Source organism: Tachysurus fulvidraco, chromosome 13 (assembly GCF_022655615.1).
Source record: "Tachysurus fulvidraco isolate hzauxx_2018 chromosome 13, HZAU_PFXX_2.0, whole genome shotgun sequence".
NCBI classification, from domain to species: Eukaryota; Metazoa; Chordata; class Actinopteri; order Siluriformes; family Bagridae; genus Tachysurus; species Tachysurus fulvidraco.
The window spans coordinates 9840893-9865021 of NC_062530.1; the positions used below are offsets into that span (position 1 = coordinate 9840893).

At 36.6% G+C, this 24129-nt stretch overlaps 1 protein-coding gene across 5 annotated transcripts; it reads right to left on the reverse strand.

The window, feature by feature from the left end:
• Positions 1 to 1667: 1667 nt before the first annotated feature.
• Positions 1668 to 22392, reverse strand: golim4a (golgi integral membrane protein 4a). 5 transcript variants are annotated; one of them, XM_047822455.1, is made up of 17 exons: positions 22170 to 22387; positions 21644 to 22018; positions 17094 to 17168; positions 14814 to 14863; positions 13518 to 13571; positions 12992 to 13142; positions 11897 to 11979; positions 11155 to 11238; positions 10116 to 10241; positions 9046 to 9255; positions 8453 to 8811; positions 7809 to 7861; positions 6529 to 6593; positions 6218 to 6403; positions 5533 to 5601; positions 5301 to 5387; positions 1668 to 3918 (listed from the first exon to the last, which is right to left on the reverse strand). In XM_047822455.1, the coding sequence occupies exons 2-17, from the start codon at positions 21855 to 21857 to the stop codon at positions 3790 to 3792; spliced, it is 1995 nt and encodes a 664-aa protein (XP_047678411.1). In that variant the 5' UTR covers positions 21858 to 22018; positions 22170 to 22387; the 3' UTR covers positions 1668 to 3789. The 5 variants fall into 5 exon arrangements, with proteins under 5 accessions (XP_047678411.1, XP_027023903.1, XP_047678413.1 ...); XM_027168102.2 differs by having other exon boundaries at positions 9046 to 9252; positions 22170 to 22383; XM_047822457.1 differs by lacking the exon at positions 11155 to 11238 and having other exon boundaries at positions 22170 to 22392.
• Positions 22393 to 24129: the final 1737 nt, after the last annotated feature.

Here is a 24129-nt window from a genome sequence, read left to right on the forward strand (position 1 = left end):
ATAAAAAGTAAGCAGGTGTGTTTGTGTGAGCACAGGCCAAGGTGTATGTGTCTGTGGAGCCAAATATGAACTGGGCAGGAATTGAAAAGAGGCAGAAAGAGTCACTCGAGGATCCTCGGATACTCTAGAGTATGTCAGTATGCTGTATCCTTCCAAATATCTTATTCTTATATCAATCTGACGCTGTGATCTTTTGGTTCTCTATTACAAGAGAAGTCAAAATAAATGTTTTTCAGCCTCTATCAGGTTTCGAGCCCTACTTAAAACACACACAAACCTAAGTATATAGGTTTGTGGTTTATAAAGGTTATATATAAAGGTTATAAAGGTTTTTCTAATGTTCTGAACAGAGGAGTGGATCGAGATTTCAAAAGAGGCTCCAGTCTTGTTAATTATCACAGAAAGAAGCTTATCCTCGTCAGGCGAAAGTGTTCGGAAGAATCCACACAATGGACCAGAATGCCTTTCATGACAGCAGCTTCATCCTTTCAGCGGCGCTTCATTAATTCATACGCACTTCAGCATTTCAGTCTAAAACTCGCAATCGATATCAGTTCCACTGAAACATGAGCCACGGACACAGGACAATTTAGGACACCGAGGACACAGAGAGAAAGGATATACGCATTTACACCCACACACACCTACTTTCTCTACTAAATTGAAGGCCAAGCTGATGAATGAATTTTATTTTTTTATCTTTAAATCCAAGGATAAAGTAGGAGAGGCGATTTGAAGTTCTTTGGAAAAGGATAAAACAAAAAGACCTACATTTTTTGCATATTGTATAACACTTTTTCCACCGTGCACAGACTAATAATAACTAATCAAAGGACAAAAAAGCACCAGAGCAGGTTTAGTGTGTGTTGACAGATTATACAAGTCTCTGAAACAGTACTTATGGGGATGAATACTGTGGAAATGACTGAGATGACGGTGATAAGTTCTTTCGAAAACGTCACAAGGTTCTTAAGATTTTATTTAGATCTAGTGACTCCTGTACAGCTGCACATTCATGCAGTTATCTAAACAGCCGATCATGTGGCAGCAGCCTAATGCATAAAATCACACAGATACAGATCAAGAGCTTCAAGTAATATTCACAACCTCGGGTAAACATCAGAATGTGGAAAAATGTTGTGGCTCCACTTTCCACTGAGTTTCTAGTCCATGAAGCATCATATAATTTCTGCAAATTTTTTAGGGTGCATTTTTCTGTGAATATCCCATTCTACCACATCCCAAAGGTGTTCTATTCAACTCAGATCACTGAAGAACTCTGAACTCACTGAACAGCGACATGGTGCATTAGCATGCTGGAAGCAGCTATTAGAAGATGAAAATGTGGTCATGAAGGGATGCACATGGACAGTTACAATACTCCGACCCTAAGTGTGCCAAGAAAACATTCCCCACACTGTTACACCACCTCCACCAGCTTCATGCATTCAGGCTGTGGCACCAAAATCTGACTCTACCATCTGTGTTCCTCAACAGAAATGAAACAAAACTCATAGATCCAGACTGTCCAGTTCTAGACCTGTATCTGCATCATTTTATAGATTGCACATCTACCATATAAGCAGGGGTTCAGCGTATGTGTGTGCGTGTGTGTGTGTGTGTGTGCGTGTGTGTGCTTAGTGAAAGAAAAAGAGCACATTTCCTACTTCATATATAAAGTGTCTTATTTTAATACAGTGTTTTAAACATTAAACACATTAACCTTTACCTAAAAGATTGTTCTCGCAACATCACAAACTGTAACAAATGTGGCAGATTCATGGGGGTAAAATATTATACATGATAAAGTAAAGAAGCATTTTGTCAATGAAGGGAGATTTTCTTTATCATAACAATAATAAGATTTGGCAAAATAAATAAAATAGTTTGCGGTGACACATTCAAAAGCCTAAACATCTTCATAAACCAGTAAGATGGGTTCAGTATTCAGTTGAATAAACTACAGCAAAAAAAAGAAAAGAAAATATAATAATAATAATAATAATAATAATAATAATAATAATAATAATAATAATAATAATAATAATAATAATAATAATAATAATAATAATAAAGGAATAATAAAAAGAATAATAATCAGCAACGTTATGGTACGATTTTTGCCAGTGCTCGTTTTAAATAGGTTTCAAATATATGTGCAGAGTTATCTCTCTCTTAACAGGTACCTTAAGTGTTATATGACTCACTCCATGACTCACTCCATAACTCCATGTTATTATCTACACATGTAATATGCAGGGATGCAGTATTTGATTCTGCTGGCCAGGATTATTTCTCCAGAGAAATTCTGTCACATTTAGAAAGCAGCATAAAAACAAGGTCTTGTATACTATTCTGGAGGAATTTAAGTACTGTACATCAGCTCTGCACTGTATGTGGCAGACAGAAGCATCACTCTGATTAATAAAGAATTATTTTTAGATATATTATTATACTGTAATGTTGGCACACACCTGTCATTAGAGTAATTATGCTGGTGCACAAGCTGAGGATATTTAAGCCTTTAGTTTGGCCAAAAATTTAAATGTAAACATTCCTTTAGCCAAGATTTGCTTAGACAGATTTGCTGTCTAAACTCTAATTGTTAAACATCTGAATGCTAGTTGATTCATTCATATAGAGTAAACTGAAACTTGGGACTGAGAAGACGAGGGAGAAATACAGCCTGAACAGAACACCAGTCCATTCTTTTTAGGTTAGAAAAGCATAGATGTATGGATCAGGTTTCCATCATGGCTTGAGTCTTTGATATGATTCAGAATGTTTCATGTGGCACACAATATTTAGGAAATGTCTGTCAGAGAGTGGTAGTTGCATGAGCAGATCGTCATTTCCATACCAGATACTAGGTTAATAATGAGAAACGTTACGCTTCAGTAGCTCATAAATTATCAAAAGGATATATGCTTACAAAATGATTACTGCAGTAAAATAGGTTTCATTTTATACTTTTGTCACATATTCACACCACTGATTGCATTTAAACAGAGACTGTGAAAAGGTTTTCATTCCAAAATTAGCATGCGTTTCTTGTTGTTAAATCAAGGTGTTTCAATGTCATCATTAACACAGTATGTTCTCATGAGCTTTACATTTCTATCCAAGACTTCTGAGGTCCTAAGTGGAGACTTGATTGTGCTCACTTCCACAGTAACTAGAGTTTAGGTTCAGTACAAGAGCCGAATCCAACGTTCAACACAATATGAAATAAGAAAGAAAGAAAAACAGACAGAAATACAACATTCAAATGTGACCCAAAAGCCAAATTTTAAAGATCTCAGATTTGACTTGCTCTACTTTAGTTTGTAGCAGCTAAACATAGTTTCTTTATATGTTTTCACCCCAAAAAAGTATTCAACACTTACGATAAAATAAAATATGATCTTTAGGAACACCCATCTGCCAACAAATAATGAACATTCATGTAGTGACACTGACGGTTCTTAAAAACATAATATAAAAAGCTAAAAAAAAAAGGAAAACAAGTTATAATAATCATTCTGTCTACAGCGTTGTTCTAAAATCCTGACCGTTTAAAAGCAGAATGCTCAGGTTTCTAATTATACAGTGCTCCATTTACAAATTAGCAAAATAAAGGCACAGTGAACAGAAATATATATTTATCCAGAACAGCAGATTTCGATCAGTCTTGTATGTCCAGCTCGAGAATGTCTTACCGCAAAAGAAGAGGATAGTTCCAGTGGAATCACTGCTTTACACAGTTCAATCCCGCTACAGTAACAAAAAGGACACATTAAAAAAAAAGGTTCACATCTCTGCCCGGTGATTGGCCTCTTCCTCTGGCTCCTCCTCTTCCTCCTCATAGTTTTCCTCCTCGTTCGGTTCTCTGGCGTCATGTTTCTCTGACCCTCTATCCTTCTGATCTCTAGCTTCATCCTACACACACACACAAATGTGTAAACACAAGCACAAAAACATTTTGACGTGGTAGACAGGGTAATGATCAGCCTACAACACATGTCCGTGGACTATAGGAGGAAATCGGTGTGTCCCTAGAGAAAACCCCTGAGGTACAGGGAGAACTTGCATACTCCACACACAAATGACAGAAGCGGGTATAAAAGATACACACACCTGCTGAAATTGTAGGTGTTTTCTAATGCACGAAAGATAACCAAGACAAACTTTTCAAAATATTATGTGAAACTTAACAACAATAACCTGGATGCCTACATTTTGCAGGTTTATGTGCTAAACGATTAGTATTTTATACAGAGATATCCACATTTCCCTCTATTTTTGACTCCTACCAGTTGTAGCTGAAGAGAAGCAGTTGCATAATATGATGCTCCCACCACCGTGTTTCACCGTGTGTATAGTGCTTTCTGGGTGATAAGCTGTGCTGTGCTGATTTGGTGCCAACAATCTTTTAGAATTATACACAAAAGGTTTTACCTCAGTCTCATCAGCACATAGCACATTATGACACATGATTTGAGGGGATATTTTTGTGAGAATGGGCTTTTGCCTAGATACCCTAATCCAAATGTGTATAAATTCAGTGAAAATTCAGCTATAATGGACTTAGTGTATATCATGGAGAGAATAATATAAGTGTAAATGTGTTTTGCTTTTTTTTTTTTAATTAATTCATAGAGTTCTTAAATAATATGTATATAATAACTTTATAAGCATAATATAATAAGTTGTATGAGTGCACCATAAATGTAATTAAAATGTATATATTTTTTAATATATAGCTGAATATTTGTTAAAAAAAAATCCTAAATGTAAATCATTACCAAATAACACCCCACTGGGGATATCTGAAGTTCTGAATTATAGTATAAAAAGCTGCCAATGTCTTAGGTGTGTCACTTGGATAATAAAGCAAAAGTTGTACAAAGCTTTTACTGATTAAATAATAAGATTGGACACTGGAGTAAAAAGAAAAAAAAAACCCTGCAATCTCTAATTCTTTGTCTACATGAAAGAATATAATATAAAGAACACAGAATATAACTCAAAAACAAGAATTACACAGTAAAAGCAAAAGCAAACAAATTCTCATCAATATTTAAAAAAATATATGTGGACTATTGTGAACATTTACTTAAAGTAAAAAATTTCCCAGAACTAATAAGAAAATAGAATAATATTAATAACTGCAGGGTCAGGCAGGATGAATGGCAGTTAATGGTTCAAAAAAAAAATCGGTCAAATAAATCAATATCAAGACTTGTTTTAAGTGTAAAAAAGAGAGCTGGTGCCATAACAGGAAACAAATATTGTATGAATGAAAGGATAAGAGAACGTACTTGCTCTCCATTCTCTTCGTTGTAAGGATCTGCCTCTTCTTCTCCTTTCTCTTCCTGTTGCTGGTCCACAGCCAAATCTTCCTGAGCCTGAGAAGAAAGACACAAATGCACAAAAATATTACTTACAAGGTGTTTGTGTAAGAGAGAGAGATAGAGAGCGAGAGAGTGAAAGAGAGAGAGAGAGAGAGAGAGAGAGAGAGAGAGAGAGAGACAGAGAGAGAGAGAGAGAGACCTCATCTTCCCCTTCTTCCTGATATTGCTCCTCCAAATTGTCTTCCTGCTGGTCTGGGTTTCCTGCCATCTGCACAAACACACAACACAGTTTAGTATATTTCTTGATACTGCAACAGGGCTGTCAAGTGTCACGCATTGAGAGTGACAGTCACTCATTTGGGTCTTTTGTCCCGCTCTCCCACCACACACCGTATTTCTCACACAGAAAAACTTTTTGACTATTTATCACTAAACACATTTGACTATTTTGACTATTATTTAATAAGCCGCAGCGCCCATAATGTATCAGTCCACCCCGCAGTCTCTTTGGAACCGGGCAGGAATCAAGCGCGTCTCAGTTCTTACTCAAGCCTAACACTTATCAGCCAATCAAAATAGTGTCACGCTTGCATGTCTTCAAAACTTGAGAGCCCTGCTGCAAGCATTAACTGATCTATATTTCTGGAGAACAAAATGCCTGGTTTTGAACATGAGGTCTCAAGCATTCAGCCTGAAATCAGAATCTGAGCTAAGAAGAACAAGTGTGGTAATTGAGTAGCTTAATACAGGGTTGTAATATAAACATCACTTTATTAACCCCAGTAAACAATCTAACCAACCAACTAATCCTATCATATGTAACATGGGAACCATAAACTATTATATTATATTTACTTTTGCCCTCCCCTCTGTATTGGACTCACCACCAGCTGTTCATCAGCAGGAGCCTGCTGCTGATTCCCTTTGATCAAGTGTGGGTCAGCATGTCTGGGAGGCACCGGCTCTTCGTCCACCTCTTCCTCATGGACCTGCTGTTCAGCTTCCTCAAACTCGTCCTCTCCTTGATTGTTGGGATCGTCAGCGGGATCGATGTCCTCCTCCATGGTTTGCTAAGTGCGATTACAAATCATGTCCATCAAGCGCTACACTATAGTGTGTATGCGTTCGATGTTATACATGTGTTCAGGTATTTGTGTATTTTATGTATGTGTTTCATTCGGAGAAACACCCCTACCTCTTCATGTTGCACAGGCTTGTCTTCCTTTTGCCCCTGCACTTCCACATGATGGACATTATGTTCTATAAAAGGAAAGAAAAGACAATTACCATCACTGTGGACATGAGGTTACGTTCAGTCTTAACAGGAAACACTCATTTTCAGCAGCAGATGGTCTGTGCATTTCTTCTTGTAAGATGAGGAGGTAAATCCTATAGAGTCCACCATAAAAGATGCATAAACTTCTGGGAAGATATATTATGTTTATTAATATTCATTATAAGTCAGAGTCTGAGGAGAGGGTACACCTTAAGACACGCTAAAAGCCGTGTCTGAGATCACGTACTAAATAACAATAAATAAATAAATAAATAAATAAATAAATAAATAACCTCTTCTTTTTTGTACACTGAACCATCAATTAGTCAATCAATCAATAAACAAATAAATTATTAAACTAATATGCCATGTGCTCAGTCAAAAAAAGATAATGTTGCTGAAACAAAAGTAGCAGTGTGACATTTTTTCCAAACAGTGGTGGATTACACAGTATCGTATGATTTAGAAAGATTATAAGGGTTCAGATCATAGGGGTTGAAAAAAAAAAGGATGAAATAAATAGGTGGAGGTAAACAGACGGGAAAATTTAATTTAACCTTTGTTTTGAAGAAGGCAACAATGAGGTCAGTGGCTGATCATATCCTACGACACCATAGCAGCAAACACACCCTACTAACAAACACAGCCTACTGTGATCAGTCTATAACTAGACAGCTTTGTTGATGTGGAGTTAAACAGTGTGGCTCAGCTCTGCATTCAAATTAGTTGTCGGAGAGGCTTTAGCATGCTCAAAGAGGCTTGTCACGTCAAACATGCTGATTCGAATATTAGACCACTATAGTTTTCTTTAGGCAAGGCAAGGCAAGGCAAGGCAAGTTTATTTGTATAGCACATTTCATACACAGAGGTCATTCAAAGTGCTTTACATATAAATTAGAAAACAGTTTATAAAAGAGAAAAAGAAATATATATGAAAAATAAGAAACACGATAAAATCATAACAAAAACAAATAACAATTAAAGAAAATAAATGTGATTTTAATAAAACCAGTTTAAAATGTGTTAAAAAGAATAAAACAGGAGTAAAAGTGATTTACTTTACTTGAATTCTGCAAAATGCTTAAATTAGCTATGTGATTTATTTTTTTATTATTATTATAAAGAACTGCTTAATCTTTCAAGAAGAGAAATGTGGACTCGTAGTGTATAATAATAAAAGCATTGTGTTTAACACTTACCTTCTTCATGATGGGCAACCTCAGGCTCCATATTTACATACAGTGATTTTTTCCTGAATGAGAAATACAAATGATACAATCATACATTAGATATTTATTTATTCAGCTTCAGTGAATGCTTCATCCTGGACATAGTCATGAGGTATCCAGAGCCCAACCCAGTAACACTATGCAGAATACACCCTGACTTAGATGCTAATCCTACAGAATATCTCAGCAGGGTAGTATGAATGAGTGTAATCATTTAAAGCTATTATAATAATTGCCTTGGTTTATTCTGTGACTTGCAAGCAATATGAAGATGCAGGTATATCTTCATGCCATGCATTTATTCATTATGGCTCATGAAATTCTCTCACTCGCGTGTCACAGTTTCTCTGGATGCCCAAGTCAGCACCTTGGGCTAAATTTAATTGCCCTCATTGCCGAATCTACTCAGTGTGCTCGAGTTTTTCCATTCTCTATTTGATTTACAATATTAATCAAGTTTGTCCAGATCACTGCCCTTTCACCTTAACTATTCATTAGAGCAACAACATTAAAAAAAAAAAAGGTTTACTTCACACAACATCATGTGGCATCACATATTTTCCAATATATGATTGTTTTATGATTTACTGGGCAGAATGTGTACTGTGCAGAACCTGATCTGTTCCGCTTGGCGCTGCTGTTCATAGCGTTGCCTGTGCTGCTGCTCTTCTCGTTGCCTCCTCTCTTCCATCTCTCTTTCAATCCGTTCTCTCTCCTCCCTCTCCCTTTCCATCCGTTCTCTCTCCTCCCTCTCCCTTTCCAGCCGTTCACTCTCCTCCCTTTCCTTTTCTAGCCGTTCTTTCTCCTCCGTCTGTCTCGCCACTCGCTCTCTCTCCTCCCGTTTCTTCTGCAGTTCCTCCTGTCTTTGAAGCAGCTGCTGCTGTTCCTCCTCCAATCGTGCAGCTAAACGTCGCTGCTCTTCCTGCTGCTGCTCGTAAGCAGATTTGATGTGGTTTCCCTGAGTAGGACTCATCTATAAACACACACACACACACACACACAGACATTATCATCAGTACAACATTCATTCCCACCCTGTTGTCCTGTTTGCCAGATCACACATAACAACCGTAAGGTGTATAAATTGACCCTGATAAACCCTAATGCAGAGCAGAGCCCTGAAATCCAATTCCATGCTCAGGACTTGTCTTGATGGCAGGTGAAAGTGGAAATAACAAATGAACAGAAACTAAAATCTGTTGCTGACCGGCTGGGCAATGTGACTGTCCCGCTCTAACGCATTTTCATCAGGCAGGTTTCGTTCTGGTTCTTTTTCTTCTTCTTTTTCTTCTTCTTCTTCTTCATGGTTAAGGTGATCACGCTGTTCTGTTGCATGAGGCTGATCCAAGCCTTCGTGCCTCCTCTCTTCTTCCTGTGCTCCTTCCTCTTTTCTCTCATCTCGGTTCTGCCCCCGCTGCTCCATGGTGATAAGGAAAATGGAACATTTCAAAATATGGACAGCAATAATTTTCATGACACCATTTACAGACAGACGCACCAACAAGACATGAACTCAGAAATCGACTCTAAGTATAAATGTAAGTGGATTGATTATGGCTAAGAATGCAGATGAAAAGAAAATTAAATCAGCACTGAAATTAATATGGTTTTTTGTTTAAGATCAGAATATACCAAGTTGTATTTTGTTTGTGTTTGTTGCAGAATGTTGATTTTTCTTTTTTTTTTTTTTTTACTGGAGTTTATTGGAGTGTTTTTACTATTGTTTATTGAAGTTTTGCTTTTTTGTATTTGTGCAATGTTTATACAGCTTTGTGTTGGCTTGTGTTGCGATGCATTTGGTGTTTGTAGGCGGTTTCCTTTATATTGGTGTATGTTAAGGTGTGTTGGCTTTTTGTCTTTGTTAGAGAGGGTTAGGTTTTTAATTGGAGTTTGCTTGGAGAGAGTTGGGTTTATATGTTGGATACTGTTGGGTTTTATAGGTGTTTGTTAGGGAGTGTTGGATTTTTATTGATGTTTGTTGTTGTCTCAGGTTTTTCTTTGTTTGAGTGTGCTGGGTTTTTAACTAGTGTTTGCTGAAGAGTGTCAGGTTTTTAACTAGTGTTTGCTGAAGAGTGTCAAGTTTTTATCTAGTGTTTACAGAAGAGTGTCAAGTTTTTAACTAGTGTTTGCTGGAGAGTGTCAAGTTTTTAACTAGTGTTTGCTGAAGAGTGTCAAGTTTTTAACTAGTGTTTGCTGAAGAGTGTCAAGTTTTTAACTAGTGTTGTTGTTTTTTTTTATTAGTTTATGATGGAGATTGTTAGCATTTGTGTGTGTTACCTCTATATTCTGGTGCTGCTCTGCCTGTTTGATCTGAGCCACAGCAGGCTGAGGTTCTTCAGGCTTCTTCAGGCTCGGCATTTTATTCAGAGTCTCCTTCAGCTGCTTATACTCATCCACCTGGCCCTACAAGCCACAAAGAGCCATGGTGAACACTAACAATCCTACAGCTGTGTTACTCTCATACTGTATTTGCTCTTTGGAGACAAGTTCATGTTAACTGCAACACATCAAATATTTAGGTGCGTAGGACCAGTTACAATTATGAAATCTATAAAGTAAGAGTAAAATGTTATAAATAATATTATAGACTCAAACTTCTGTGATTAGTATAGTAATTTGAAGGGCTGATTATGAAGTAAAAACTAGGAATAGTGAATTATTAGTTCATGATAGCAGTGTAAACTGAATAAGCAGCAATATGTACAGTGTGTAACATTCAGACAGATTTCTCAACACAAAATCCAAACATTAATAATACACTAGTTTTAGATGTTGTGAAGCTGGTGACAGGTTACTAGCATGAGAGGACAATGAAAAAAAAATAAAAATAAAAAGATGAATTCTATTTGTAGCAAAATGTTTAGAACAAACATCTGAAATGTGGCTAAACTAAACACGGGGGAAAAGCCAGGCAGTTAAAAAATATATATCAATCTCTCAAACAAATATACAAGCCACATGTATTTCTCCACAAAAACTTAGCAGTAGTGCTTGAAGTTTTATCTAATTGTCACGTCCTGTCTGACTGACAGCCAAATATAAAACTTTCGAGCTTCCATAATTTCACTTCCGGTGATGAACGGAAGCAGAAGAAAGATAAAGGCACACTGCTGGACATACTGTACTCCAAACAGGTCAATAATGCTATCCTGTTCTAAAGAAAAAAAAGAAGATAAAGGGTGAAATTAAAAATATATATATATAAAATCAGTATAGCTGTGCCAAGATATTTAGTGCCATTAGCAGGTTAGTGGGCACACACACACACACACACACACACACACACACACACACACACACACACACACACACACACCTTAGCCACCGCTAGTGCACTCTTGTGGTCCTCCAGGGTCAATGCAAGCTGATCGTGGGCTGCTTTTAAGCTCTTGTGCTGTTGCTAAAGAGAGAATCAGCACAAGTCAACCAGCCTCATGCCATTTCACACAAAACTTGATTTCAGTCACAACAGTTAGACAAGTCACACATCAGACAATACTTGTGTAATATAAAGCAACATTGAGAACATGCAGTAAAGACCATTTGTCAGTAAATGGGATGGAATTAGACATTAAAATGTATGCAACACAGAGACAATTCAATGCGTTTAAGGGGAAAAAAATTTTTTGGACATAAAGTATATTTATATATAAAATATTTATATATACCCACTGAACTTTTCCACATTTTGTCATGTTACAACTGTAAAAACTTTTACAAAATTTATTTTAATGGGATTTTATATGATAGAAAAATACAAAGTGGCACATATATGTGAATTTGAAGGAAAATGATAAATGGTGTCCAAAATAGTTTACACATAAATATCTGAAAAGTGTGGTGTGCATTTGTAAACAGCCCCCTTAGTCAGTACTTTGTAGTACCACTTTTCACTGCACTTACAGCTGCAAGTCTTTTGGGGTATGTCTCTTCCACCTTTTTACATATAGAAATTAAAATTTTTGCCCAACCATCTTTGCAAAATAGTTCAAGCTCATTCAGATTGGATGGAGAATCGGAGCACAAACTACATTACCCACAATGCCTCAAGACCTTACCCTTGTGTCCTGAAGCTGCACATGGATCTCCTGATGAGCCTTCCTCAGCTGCCTGTTCTCCTCCCGTAGGTTATAAATACTTTCTACAGGAGAGATTCCAAGTCACAGTTAAGTTGCATAAAAATTCAAGACTTCACACGTGGCATGCAACTCGTCCTAATGACACACGATGTGTGAGTTACAGAAAAAGAAGTTTAATTTGCATTTATCTGGTTGCTAATAAGTAGATATTACTATTGACTAAGAATAATGTTTGTGCATTTCTATAACTGATGGATTTTAATTTTTCTTTATGTGTGTAAAAAGTGTACAAAACATAGGAGCTTTTAATGTTCTTTTCAGCCTTTTCATCAATAAAAATATACTTGTACCTTGAACAAAATTATCGATCTGTTGTGGTTTTCCCCATTTATTATGGACAATACTGTTCTTTATTGTTGCTATATTGTTAAAGATCACATATAATCCTTATGTAGATTGTGTTGACTTAGGACTTGACTTGCACTCTAAGGTAAAGACTCAGGACTTGACTTGCACTCTAAGGTAAAGACCCAGGACTTGACTTGGACTCTAAGTTAAAGACTCAGGACTTGACTCGGACTCTAAGGTAAAGACTCACTACTTGACTTGGACTCTAAGGTAAAGACTCAAGACTTGAATTAGACTATAAGATATAGACTCAGGACTTGACTTGCACTCTAAGGTAAAGACTCAGGACTTGACTTCACTCTAAGGTAAAGACTCAGGACTTGACTTGGACTCTAAGTTAAAGACTCAGGACTTGACTTGCACTCTAAGGTAAAGACTCAGGACTTGACTTGCACTCTAAGGTAAAGACTCAGGACTTGACTTCACTCTAAGGTAAAGACTCAGGACTTGACTTGGACTCTAAGGTAAAGACTCAAGACTTGAATTGGACTATAAGATATAGACTCTGGATTTGAATGGGACTCTAAGGTAAAGACTCAGGACTTGAGACTTGTTTTATTTTATTCATTTTATTACTTGTGAACATATCTGCTACACACAGGGAGAAAGTAGAGTAAAAGGTAAGGTATGTAATGGGAGAGAGAAAGAGGCATGATGAAGTGATACCTTTGAGTTTCGACAGCTCAATCTCTTTAGTCTGCTGTAATCTATCGTATCTTTGCTGGTGTTCATCCAGAACCTTACTGTGGTCTTCAACCTGAGTGTGATGCTGCTCCTGCAGCTCATAGAACTGCTTTTTCAGCTCCTCATGCTGATTCTACAAGCACAAGGATACACACACACAGTAATGAGCCACAGGATGTGAAATTCTGTTATACATGTACCTAAGCTCTGTTGAATTCTGGATTCTGACTGGTCAGAAAGTGATTCATGTTTTATAACTGCAGCTCTGACAGCAGTTCAGGCTGTAAGACAATCCACAGTTGTATATTGATGTGTTCACTCTAACGGGTTTCAAAAGAAACAAATTGTTCTTGAATCAATATAAAATTATTAGTGCTGGATATAAAAGAATTTGAAAAGAACATGATGGGCTAAAAGTCCACACCACTTAGATGGATGGATGGATGGATGGATGGATAGACAGGCGGACGGACAAACGGACGGACAGAAGGAAGGAGAGAACACTGACCTTGAGCATCTGGTGCTGTGTGTGAAGAGAGTTTAACCTGCTGCTGCCATCTTGCTGTGGAGGAATAACACCAAGAACATGATAAGAACACTCTGCTCACCCTATACTGCTATTAATACTGCTATACCATTAGAGAAATACTAGTTTACTTTAACTCACACATTTTGATTAACCTCCTATATGTGTTGTTCGAAGCCTCAGTATTCATGAAATGTATTTTAAATCCTGCTTAGAGCAGGCAGCTCCGGGTAACGACCTGAGTGCTGACCTGGTCTGAGTGTCATTGACTTCTCCAATCTAATTTTTCAGAGACTTACCAGTTCACTTGTTCTAATATCTTTTCTACACAGTAAAGGTTCATTTCCTTTTGTTTCCTTTTTTGTCTCGCTAACTTCAAGAGAGATAAAGAAATAAGAGATTCTTGTAAAGACACAACTGTTTGTAGCAATCATGGACAATGTGCAACATTAAATGTAACTGTACCTGGATTAGTGAAAAATGAATAAACGAGTAATGGCAAATTGCTATGTTATTATTGAAATAATTAATACGTAATTTAAAAAAATGCAGAGTGTATTGTCAGTCCCTCCAGGATTTAACATTTTTTTATTGAAGCAAAACAACAACTCTGAAGCAGCTTGCATTTTTTCAGGACATGTCACGTGACATGACATCATCACGAAAAACATTCAGCCACAGCCCTCTTCTATTCACGGGCGTCACAAACGAGTACAGCCTTCATAAAAATTTATTACATATGTGTCCTCACTGGTAGGAGTTTAAAAGAAGAATCGTGTGCTTGCAGTTTGACCAGCTCAGTAGTCTTCCGCAAAAAAAAAAAGAGACCAAAAATCTCTGCAAGCTGCATTACAGAACTTAAAAATGCTGCAGCAAAATCAAGCTTCAATCAAAGCTGCAACGATCACAAAAAAACTGTGGAATCCTGAAGTGACTGGTTTTTAGAAAATAATCAACTCTAGTGGTTGTACCTGTTCTAAGAACACAGAGACAATAATTATTATATTATAACAGCATGACCTGACCCACATATCTTTGGGGAAGTAAACAACAATAACAAGATTTTATTCTTACATTAACCATAAAATAATTTGTAAACTTGCCAAACCCTGGAACCCAATGAGCTTCATATAATGTACTTTTTTGAAACAAGTAGTTACAACACGTACAGCCTTTTTTTTGTCATGCAGTTACACTGGTTATACTTGCAATGTGACAGTAAAAAAGGAAGAAACATACAGAGACGCTCTCAATTACACAATTACATTAACGCCTCACCTTCTCCTTATTCAGTGACTGTTGAGCCTCCAGTTTATAAACCAGATAATCTAAAAAGGAAGACAAAAATATAAAAGAAAAGACAGCTGTAATATAAAAATAAATATATTCCATTCATATGTATATGTATCCATGTATATAAAGTATAAAATGCCACACAGGTTAAAAAACAGAGACCTTTTTATAACAAAAAGAATTAACCTGAAATAAATGAGAAATTATTTATGGTTTCAGAAAAATGTTAAAATAATTGTGAAATATGTTGAGTAAAGTTAGTTCCTGTTATCACTTATACAATAGGTGTGATAAACAGTTGTCTCTCTGAAGTTCTCTCTCTCACACAATTTTTCTTTCTCTGTCTGTTTTCCTCAACAACAAAAAAAAAAATACAGCTTGTTATTTTACAAAGAACCCAAATTCCTATCCTATGACTTTCCTGTTGGAAACCGTTTACATTTGCAAATCAAAGACGCACATCCAGGACTCTATCAATTATATAAAGGTTAAATAAATGTTTCCTAACAAAATGTCACCAGGTCAACAATGAAAACTTTTTAATTCCATTATAATTAGTCCTCTATTACACGTAGCATCTCTGTGTATGATCTGTTACAACCAAAACCATAACATATTAGAACAAGTGCATCGATACTCGTAGACCTATTACATACTGTATTTACGTACAAAAATAATGCACCCCTTCTGACCAATCAGATCAAAGGATTCAAACAAGCATGATGCAATATTTTATATAACTAATAACCTAACCTGTCTCATGAACATTCCATGATGTTAAAACCCACAGTTAATAAACTGGTTTGGTACACCTTTATACTACTAATCTTTGAATATGAAAGACACTATATATTTGGTGTGGCCACTTTAAACTGAAACACATCCACCTGCATACATAGGCTACTTCTGGATTAAACAGTATGATAGCAGTAACAATTTACTTCTATTTAAGAGCACACAGAATTCATGTTTATTCATTATTTTGGACCTCTGGAAGTACAATTTATCTGTCCTCCTGTAATTGTATTCAACAGGCTCTGAATACACAGTCATGAAGAAACGAAAGTACACCCTCTTCAATTCCGTGTTTTTATTTAGCAGGGTCTATATAACAGTTGTGTGGTCCTCACCAAGTTAAACACCAACCAATATATGAACCAATAAGTATACCAACATTCAGAATTCAGTTGGAGGAAAAACAATAAGTACACTCTAGAATTGTGTAAAGTTTTCTTTAGCAACAAATATTTAAAGTAGATGAAGGAGATGATTCCTGCAGGAGTTTATTAGTCGCTCATGTAGTTTTGGAGAAATTTTGGCTCTCAACATTTCTTCAGTTCATTGATGTTTCAGGGCATTTTTAAAGCAGCACTCTCATAAGATCCTGCCACAGCATTTCAATGGGGTTTAGGTCTGGATTTTAACTTTCTGATGGGTTCAGTATGTTTGTTCTATTGTAGGTCTTTGTTTTGGCCTCACATTTATTGCATGAGTATTCTGGAATAAAGTGGAGTTGCCTTAATGACTATGTCCTCCAGGACCTGTGGCTGCAAATCATCACCTCTCTATGCTTCATATATAAGGTGTCTGTGGTTATACTTTCTATTTGGTTCTGCCGAACATCGCAGTGTGTGGTGTCCTTGGTGTCATCGTTGCAAAAGACACTGTCCCAGATTTTTTTGTTGTTTGTTCAATGTTGCATAAGTTAGTCATACTGCCATATTATGTTTTGTAGAAAAGGTCTTTTTCCTGCAATGAATTCATTCGATTTCAATGTTTCATTTCTTCTTTGTCAGAGGTAGACACATATGATCGGTCCAATTGCCTTAAAGCTCTGCTTTTATAGAGGCAGACATGCTTCTTGTTGATTAACTAATCTGGTGAATTTTATTAATAACACCTAATTGCTGATGATTCTCTTGATCGTTGTAGAAGTAGGAAGGGTGAACTTTTTTCCCTACCTGGTTCTGAATGTTGGTTTACTTTTTGTGCAAAATGACAACATTTGTTTTGCAGGGAGGGACTTCCTTCAGGTCCTCTGTAGTTTGGTGACACGTAACTAAAGCTAAAGGTGTCGTGCAAAGCTAAAAGGTCTGTTTTATACATGTATATATCTATATAAAGTTATTATGTGTATTCAATTGGGACATTGTCATTGTATTGTTTTGTATTATAACTGTTACACAGACTGGTATATTATTTTATTTATGTTAAAAGTTTTAAACAACAGATGTGACATTTAGTGAATAACATGCACACATGTACCTTCTTTGGACTTTTTGTGCTCTTGTCGTTCTTTCTGGAGCGATTTCTCCAGCCTGGACCGATGCTCATACACCACTACAGGAAGAGAAAGATGGAAAAACATATTGTAAACATTCTATGACTAAGGAGAACACACACACGCACACATTTATACAGTAGCTGTAGATATTCCAGTTTGGGTTTAACACACAACAGCTGAATGGGTAATGTGAGTTGGGCTACTTTTGAGAAAACACAATGTGTGAGCCACTACCCTACTGACAGGCTCCTCCTTTACTTTTTTATATGTGCAAAGTCATAATGGCCTAAATGTGTAGTTTAGTTGTGATCCTCGTTTAGATCAACATGAGTAATAAGTAACTGTTATTATATAAAAGTAGATGGCTGTTAAAAGTCAGTATTACCCTCTCCTTCTTTCCTATGTTCAAACTATGTACGATCCACCCTAATCTATTTGTAGGCTTTGCAAAAAATAAAATAAAATAAAAACATGTTCGACTCCCATATCCAAATACAACACAATCGTCTTGAATCTTGGACTTAGCTTTATTGCTACACCCATGATAAAGCACTAGTCATATTCAAGTAGCACAGTATTTGATAATGCCATAAACTTCACTCTGACAGTCAGGCATTTGATCTAAATTCTCATGTTACAACACATTTGATCACTCTGAGCAATGAAGCTATACACTTTGAATTTTCCTCAAACTCTAATGTTACATTCAGGTGAATTTTCTGCAAAGGAGCTAAAAAATTTTATTCTCTGCTGTAGTCTAATGAATGACCTGGTCACAATCCATCCATTACTTTTAAATAATCCATGATTAGTAACAGTAACAGGAAATCGGCTCTGTTGAAAATTACTATTAATCTGACCTATGAATTTAAAGTGCAGTGAATTCAGAATGCAGCAGCCTTTAAAAAGCACTGCAACTAGTGTTGCCTGTCATGGTTACAGTGGGACAGTCACGTTGTTTCTTTTTATCCATATATATAAATATATTAGTTGTAGGATCTCATGCTCTTATTGCCGCAACCTGGGTCCGATTCCTGGGCAAGGAAGCAAATCCGGCCACTGAGGAGTTAACACTTCCCAAATCCGGATAAAAAATGGGAGGGTTGCGTCAGGATGGGCATCTAGCATGAAACATTTAACAAATCAAATATGGGGTCCAAAAGATCCGCTGTGGCAATCCCAGAAATGGAGTAACCAAAAGAACAACAACTTTTTTTTGCCATGCAGCAGGAGTAATTCCCTCATGTTAAAAATCAGAAAGATGTTGCTGTTCATTTATTGTCTATATCAGATTAAATCTCAAATCCCCATGTCCTGTAAACTGTCAGATAAAATCAACTGATATTGACTTGTTTAACCACACAAGTCCGATATAAAACATCCAAATATGAAAAACAAAAACCCTGAAATAAATGTGCATTTCATTTATAGATTTTAAGATGGTTAAGATGATTAAGATGTTTAATCTGGAACTTTATTCTGTGATCCTAAACCAGTCCAGCTGGACTCAGCACCAAAATCTAAGGAACCACAAAGAAACATCTACAATGATACATTTACAAACAAGATAATATAAGAGTAATGGCTGATACATTACAGAACAAATCCACATCCTATCTAGCATTCTCACACCAAGCATATACACTATATTAGCCCAGGTCACAAAAATCTAAGAGTGTATATCCAATTCCCTAAACAAAACATGTTAAGACTGTTGATTTCAGTTATCAAAGAGAGAGATTTTATCAAATTATGTATGCCTGAGAGTGTGAAGCTATATATAACAAAGTATAACAGCTTACAAAACAGTCACTCAGGTACATTGCTAATTTAGGTGCTAGCACTCCACTGTATTCTCATTTCCGTTTTTCTTTTCTTTTCTTTAGTCTGGAATGTGTGTTATGTGTTTTTAGTGGATTTTATCCTGTAAAAATATTCCTTTCAGCTGTAAAAAAATCCATTCAGTGAAGGGGGGGCACTGAGTGAGAGTGCCTGCTAATGAACTGGTGCTAATTCAGCTAACAGACACTAGGAATAAGCTAAGTTCTGCTCTCCTTAAGCAAATCTCCTAACTCAGAATTTCTGACTAGGAAAAAACATGAAAATGGCTCTTTGTAATTTGGAAGTAAGCAAGATGTCCTTAACCCTAAGTTCCACAGCCTCTAGTTCCTCGACCAAACTTCAGCATATGATATAAAATATTATACTACTACTACTGCTACTATTACTGCTACTACTACTGCTACTACTACTGCTACTACTACTGCTACTACTACTGCTACTACTACTACTACTAATAATAATAATCATTTTAAGCATGCTAAAGCAAATAATACTATAATCTTTTATAAAAGATCATCTGCTGTCTGTATTTTTATGCTCACCATGGTTGTAAATATTTATAATCTGAGTTACTACAGACTTCCTGTCAGCTCAAACCAGTTTGCTCATTCTCCTGTCACCTCCCCCATCAACAAGGTGTTTCCACCTACAGAACGGTTACTCGTGAAATGTTTTCTGCACCGTTCTGTGTAAACTCTAAATAGTGTATGAAAATCCCAGAAGATCAGCAGTTAATGATATACTCAATCCAGCCAACATCTGATACCAACATCAATGCCACAATCAAAGTCAAAGTGGTCACAGCTGTTCTTCATTCTGATGTTCTTGAGCTCTTGATCTGAAGAAAGCGAATGAGGTCCGAAAGTCGATCCTAAACGTTGATGTTGTTGAGGTCCTTTCGGCTGCTCTCTATTCACGGTTGACACAGTGGATCATCCAATCCCCAACCTTCCCATTTTCTGGGCAATGATTCCAATGGTGGCGAGAGCACAAATATAATTATATTCTGAATTGAATAGATTTGTTTGTTTGTACACTATTAACAGCTTGGCCTGTTATCACTTTAATTAGCCCTTGCTTTATCTTTACCTAAAGTGACTAACGCAGCAGCACTTTAGTCCCTTTTGCCCCTTTTCCACCGAGGCAGTTTGACTGCTGTTTCGGATCCAGAGCCTAATTTAAAATAATTTCTTTCTTTTTCGGCACCCAAAGCACCGGCTCTGAAGCACGAAAAGTGGTTCTTAAGTAGCACCAAAACATTGCTGGTCTAGACTTAAGAACCGCTTGCGTCAGGGGTCGGGGCGGTGTTACTGTGACCAACGAGACAAGAGAGAATGTCGTTAGTGGCATTTTTAAATCAATCATTTTAAATCAGGATTCGTCGCGTTTGGATGCCAGTGTAGGTAACGTTGTATACAGTGACACAAGACATGGCTCTGTGATGGCTCTCTAGCCCATGGAAAGGCAAACCGGTTCTTAGAAGGCTCGCCAGTGGAACCAACTTCGAACTAGCACCAGCACTAGCTCTGAACCAGCACCCGGTTCTTTCTGGTGGAAAGTGGGCATTAGTCTGTCCAGCTTTTACTTCCTCATCCTTACACTTTGCTGAAGCAGATCAAATGCTGATACACTTCATGTGTAATGGTCCTGCAGTGTCAGCAAGGTACACAACTATAACTTCAAAAACAGCTACAAATTATCTCCAGAAACACTATGTGCTAAGAAGAGTAGTTTTTTCTTTATCAATCAAACTTCTAGACACCAAACATGGGAAGAAAACGTGTTTTAAACCGTGTGTACTTGCATGCTGCCTTTTGAAGTCCATACTATAATATATATAATATCTGGAGATTCTAGGTTCTTAGTACTTTGTATTTTTCCTCCTCACACAGTAATGTAACTACACAATTATTTTAATATTAATATAATTTCTGTAATTTTCAGTTTTCTGTAGATCAGTGCATAAACGCATGATAAAATGATAATATCATGGTTACACAAATCCCTGGTATAGTTCAAAGCCCAGGTTACTGTCTGTGTGGAGTTTTATATGCTCTCTTCACATGCTTGTGAATTTCCTATAGGTTTGTAAATTGGCTACTCTAAAATACCCCTAGATGTCTGCATGTGTGCAATATGTGTACGATGCACTGAGATGCACTGAGATGAACAGACACCACATCCCACTTCACACCATGTGTTTCCAAGATAAACTCCAAATCCTTTGCGGTCCTGACTAGGGAAAACTTGTTACAGGTGATGAAAGGATGAATTTAAGGTTTACACGATTTGTGTGAAGTTAATACAAAGCCTCATGCTTTATCTATAAGTGATTTCCCAAGATTTCTGTAGCTCTGCATGTTTTTTTTTTTATAGTTCTGGCATTATTGTGCTACACACATAGAGAAAAGCTATTATTTAAGAGCTGGTAATTTTATATTTAAAGAAAAAAAAAGTAAACTTTGTAGGAAAAACTGACCGACTACCCTGTTGATAATCGCATCGTGTTAGTGATTATAGAAATCGGTCATATAAAACTTTCTGAACACAAAAATCTTTTTTTTCTAAATTACTTTTTAAGTACAGACTAGAACAAAATAAATAAATAAATAAATAAATAAATAAAGTACGAAACCACTTTCAGGGGTCTTGAGATCTCTTCATGACCTTGTGAAACACTGAAGAATACCTTGTAGTTGGGCTGAGAGAGACTCCTGGTGCTGCTGGTATTTCAGAGCCAGAGCTTCTGTCCTCTTCAGCTGCTGGTGCATTTCATACCAAATCATTCCTCCATAAATGAGGACAAAAACCACAGTGGTAAAAAGCAACGACTGGAAGATTTTCCTTTGCTTTCTGGAGCAAACCCCACTGCCCATGTTCTCCACACTGAACATATACAACATATACTTTCTCCAAAACTTTGCCCTCTTATGGGCTTTACATTCCAAAGAGCTGAATATTAAAGCAAGGCTTTCCGGGTGAGACAGAAGCAGATTCTCAGGTATGAAATATCCATTCCCAGGATGGAGAAAAACTTTCCCATACAGCTCTGTTTACTTTCACCCTGAAAAAAAAAGAAAAAAAAAGTTGCAAAAAGGTAAACAAAAGGGTCTAAATGGCTTTTGTATCTAGCAAACAAACAGAAGTAGTTATTTTCTGTCCCAATTGAATACACATAATAACTTTATATAGATATATACATGTATAAAACAGACCTTTTAGCTTTGCACGACACCTTTAGCTTTAGTTACGTGTCACCAAACTACAGAGGACCTGAAGGAAGTCCCTCCCTGCTTATTGCCTGTCCTGGGCCCTCTGCTATTGGTGTGTGTGCTGCTCCGTCAGAGGAATGTGTGTGTGTGTGTGTGTGTGTGTGTGTGTGTGTGTGTGTGTGTGTGTGTGTGTGTGTGTGTGTGTGTGTGTGTGTGTGTGTGTGTGTAGGCGTGCTTGTGTGCGTGAATTCTTGGTGCTACATCCAAACGGTCTACGCTTATGTTATGATATGTTTTGTTTGTTTGTTATACTGTTGTTATATTGTTTCAGCAATAGGGATTCAACAAATTCCGATTGGCGGATTGCTCGCCTGGGCTAACTTTTAACCAATCGAAAACCATAAGCGAAATATTATCAGCCAATCGTAGCGCAGAAGGCGGGACTTTGTATAGAGTACGTATAGAGATGCAAAGGGATGCAGCAAAACAGCAACGATGGAAATTTGAGAACTTCTGAGGAACATAGTCATATCTGCAAGATAAAATATGGTGTGGAAGATGACAATTCAGCGGAATGTAAGCAGCAGAAGACTCCACAATGTGAAAAGAAATAGAAGGGAGAAGGTTGTTCCATGGTGGAGTGGAGAATGTGCGAATGGAAATAAAAAAATAGAAATGCAGAGTATTAAAAGTAGTAAAAGAACAGTGACACCAGTGGAATATAAAAAAAGGAAAAATCTTCTATAGCTAAGAAAACAGAATTAAAGTATGAGGTGTGTTTAAGAAGATGATTGGGACTTTTAAAAGCATAAATATAGCATAAATAAGATAAATAAGAATAACACTAATCACAGGAACAGGCAAGGTAAAAAATGAGTTACAAGTTTTTAAATCATTCTTGTCAAGAACTAAATACATTTTTTCTGCAACGTCAATATGTTTAATATGAAAAAGAGGGGGAAAAAAGCTGCATTTGATATATGGGAACTTATGTCGTGTTGGACAAACAGCACCAGGAAGAGAACAAATGCTATCTATGTATATATTTACATTTAGGAGACGCCCTTATATAGAGTGACTTACATTATCTCATTTTATACAACTAAGCAATTGAGGGTTAAGGGCCTTGCGCAGGGGCCCAACGGTTGCAGCTTGGTGGACCTGGGATCAAACATTACAACCAGTAGCCCAACACCTTAACCACTAGGCTACCATATAATATATAATATCCAATAATATATATATTATATTATATTATATTATATTATATTGCACAAATGTGCAGACGATATTAAACCTAATTGATTTATTCAATAACATATGGGCAGACGGAAGGCTGCCAAGACTACGGAAACATGCCATAATAATTTCCATGGCTAAGCCAAGGAAAAGACTCATTAACAGCTGGGAATTATAGGTCAATAGCAATTAAATCTAATTTATTTAAGTTGATGGAGAAAATTATGGAAATAGACTGTATTATGTATTGGAATGTAAGTGATTGTAAGCCCCTTATCAAAATGGTTTCAGATCAATATTGGATTCATTAATTAAGCTGGAAATCGATGTCAAGGAAGCTATAGCAATGGAAGAGGGGTTAGTGTTTTATTTTATTTGAGAATTGTTGAGAATACATATGATATGATATGATATGGAAGGAAGTATATTGGAATACAGAAAATTGGAATAAAAGGAATAATTTATAACTGTTTTTCATTAGATAGTACAATCCAAGTTTGCGTGGGCAATAATTAATTTTTCTTTAGGGAAGTGTGAGCAGCCATGTATTATTTAATATATTACTATCATGATTAATGATATATTTAAAGGAGCTTCTTCAGGAATTAACAAGGCTTTATATTTGGATAATCAAATAATGTGCAAAATCTTTAACACAGATAGATGTAACAGTTCCCCCCGCACTTCCCCCTCCACATTACCAGAGGGAGCCATTGCCTGAAAT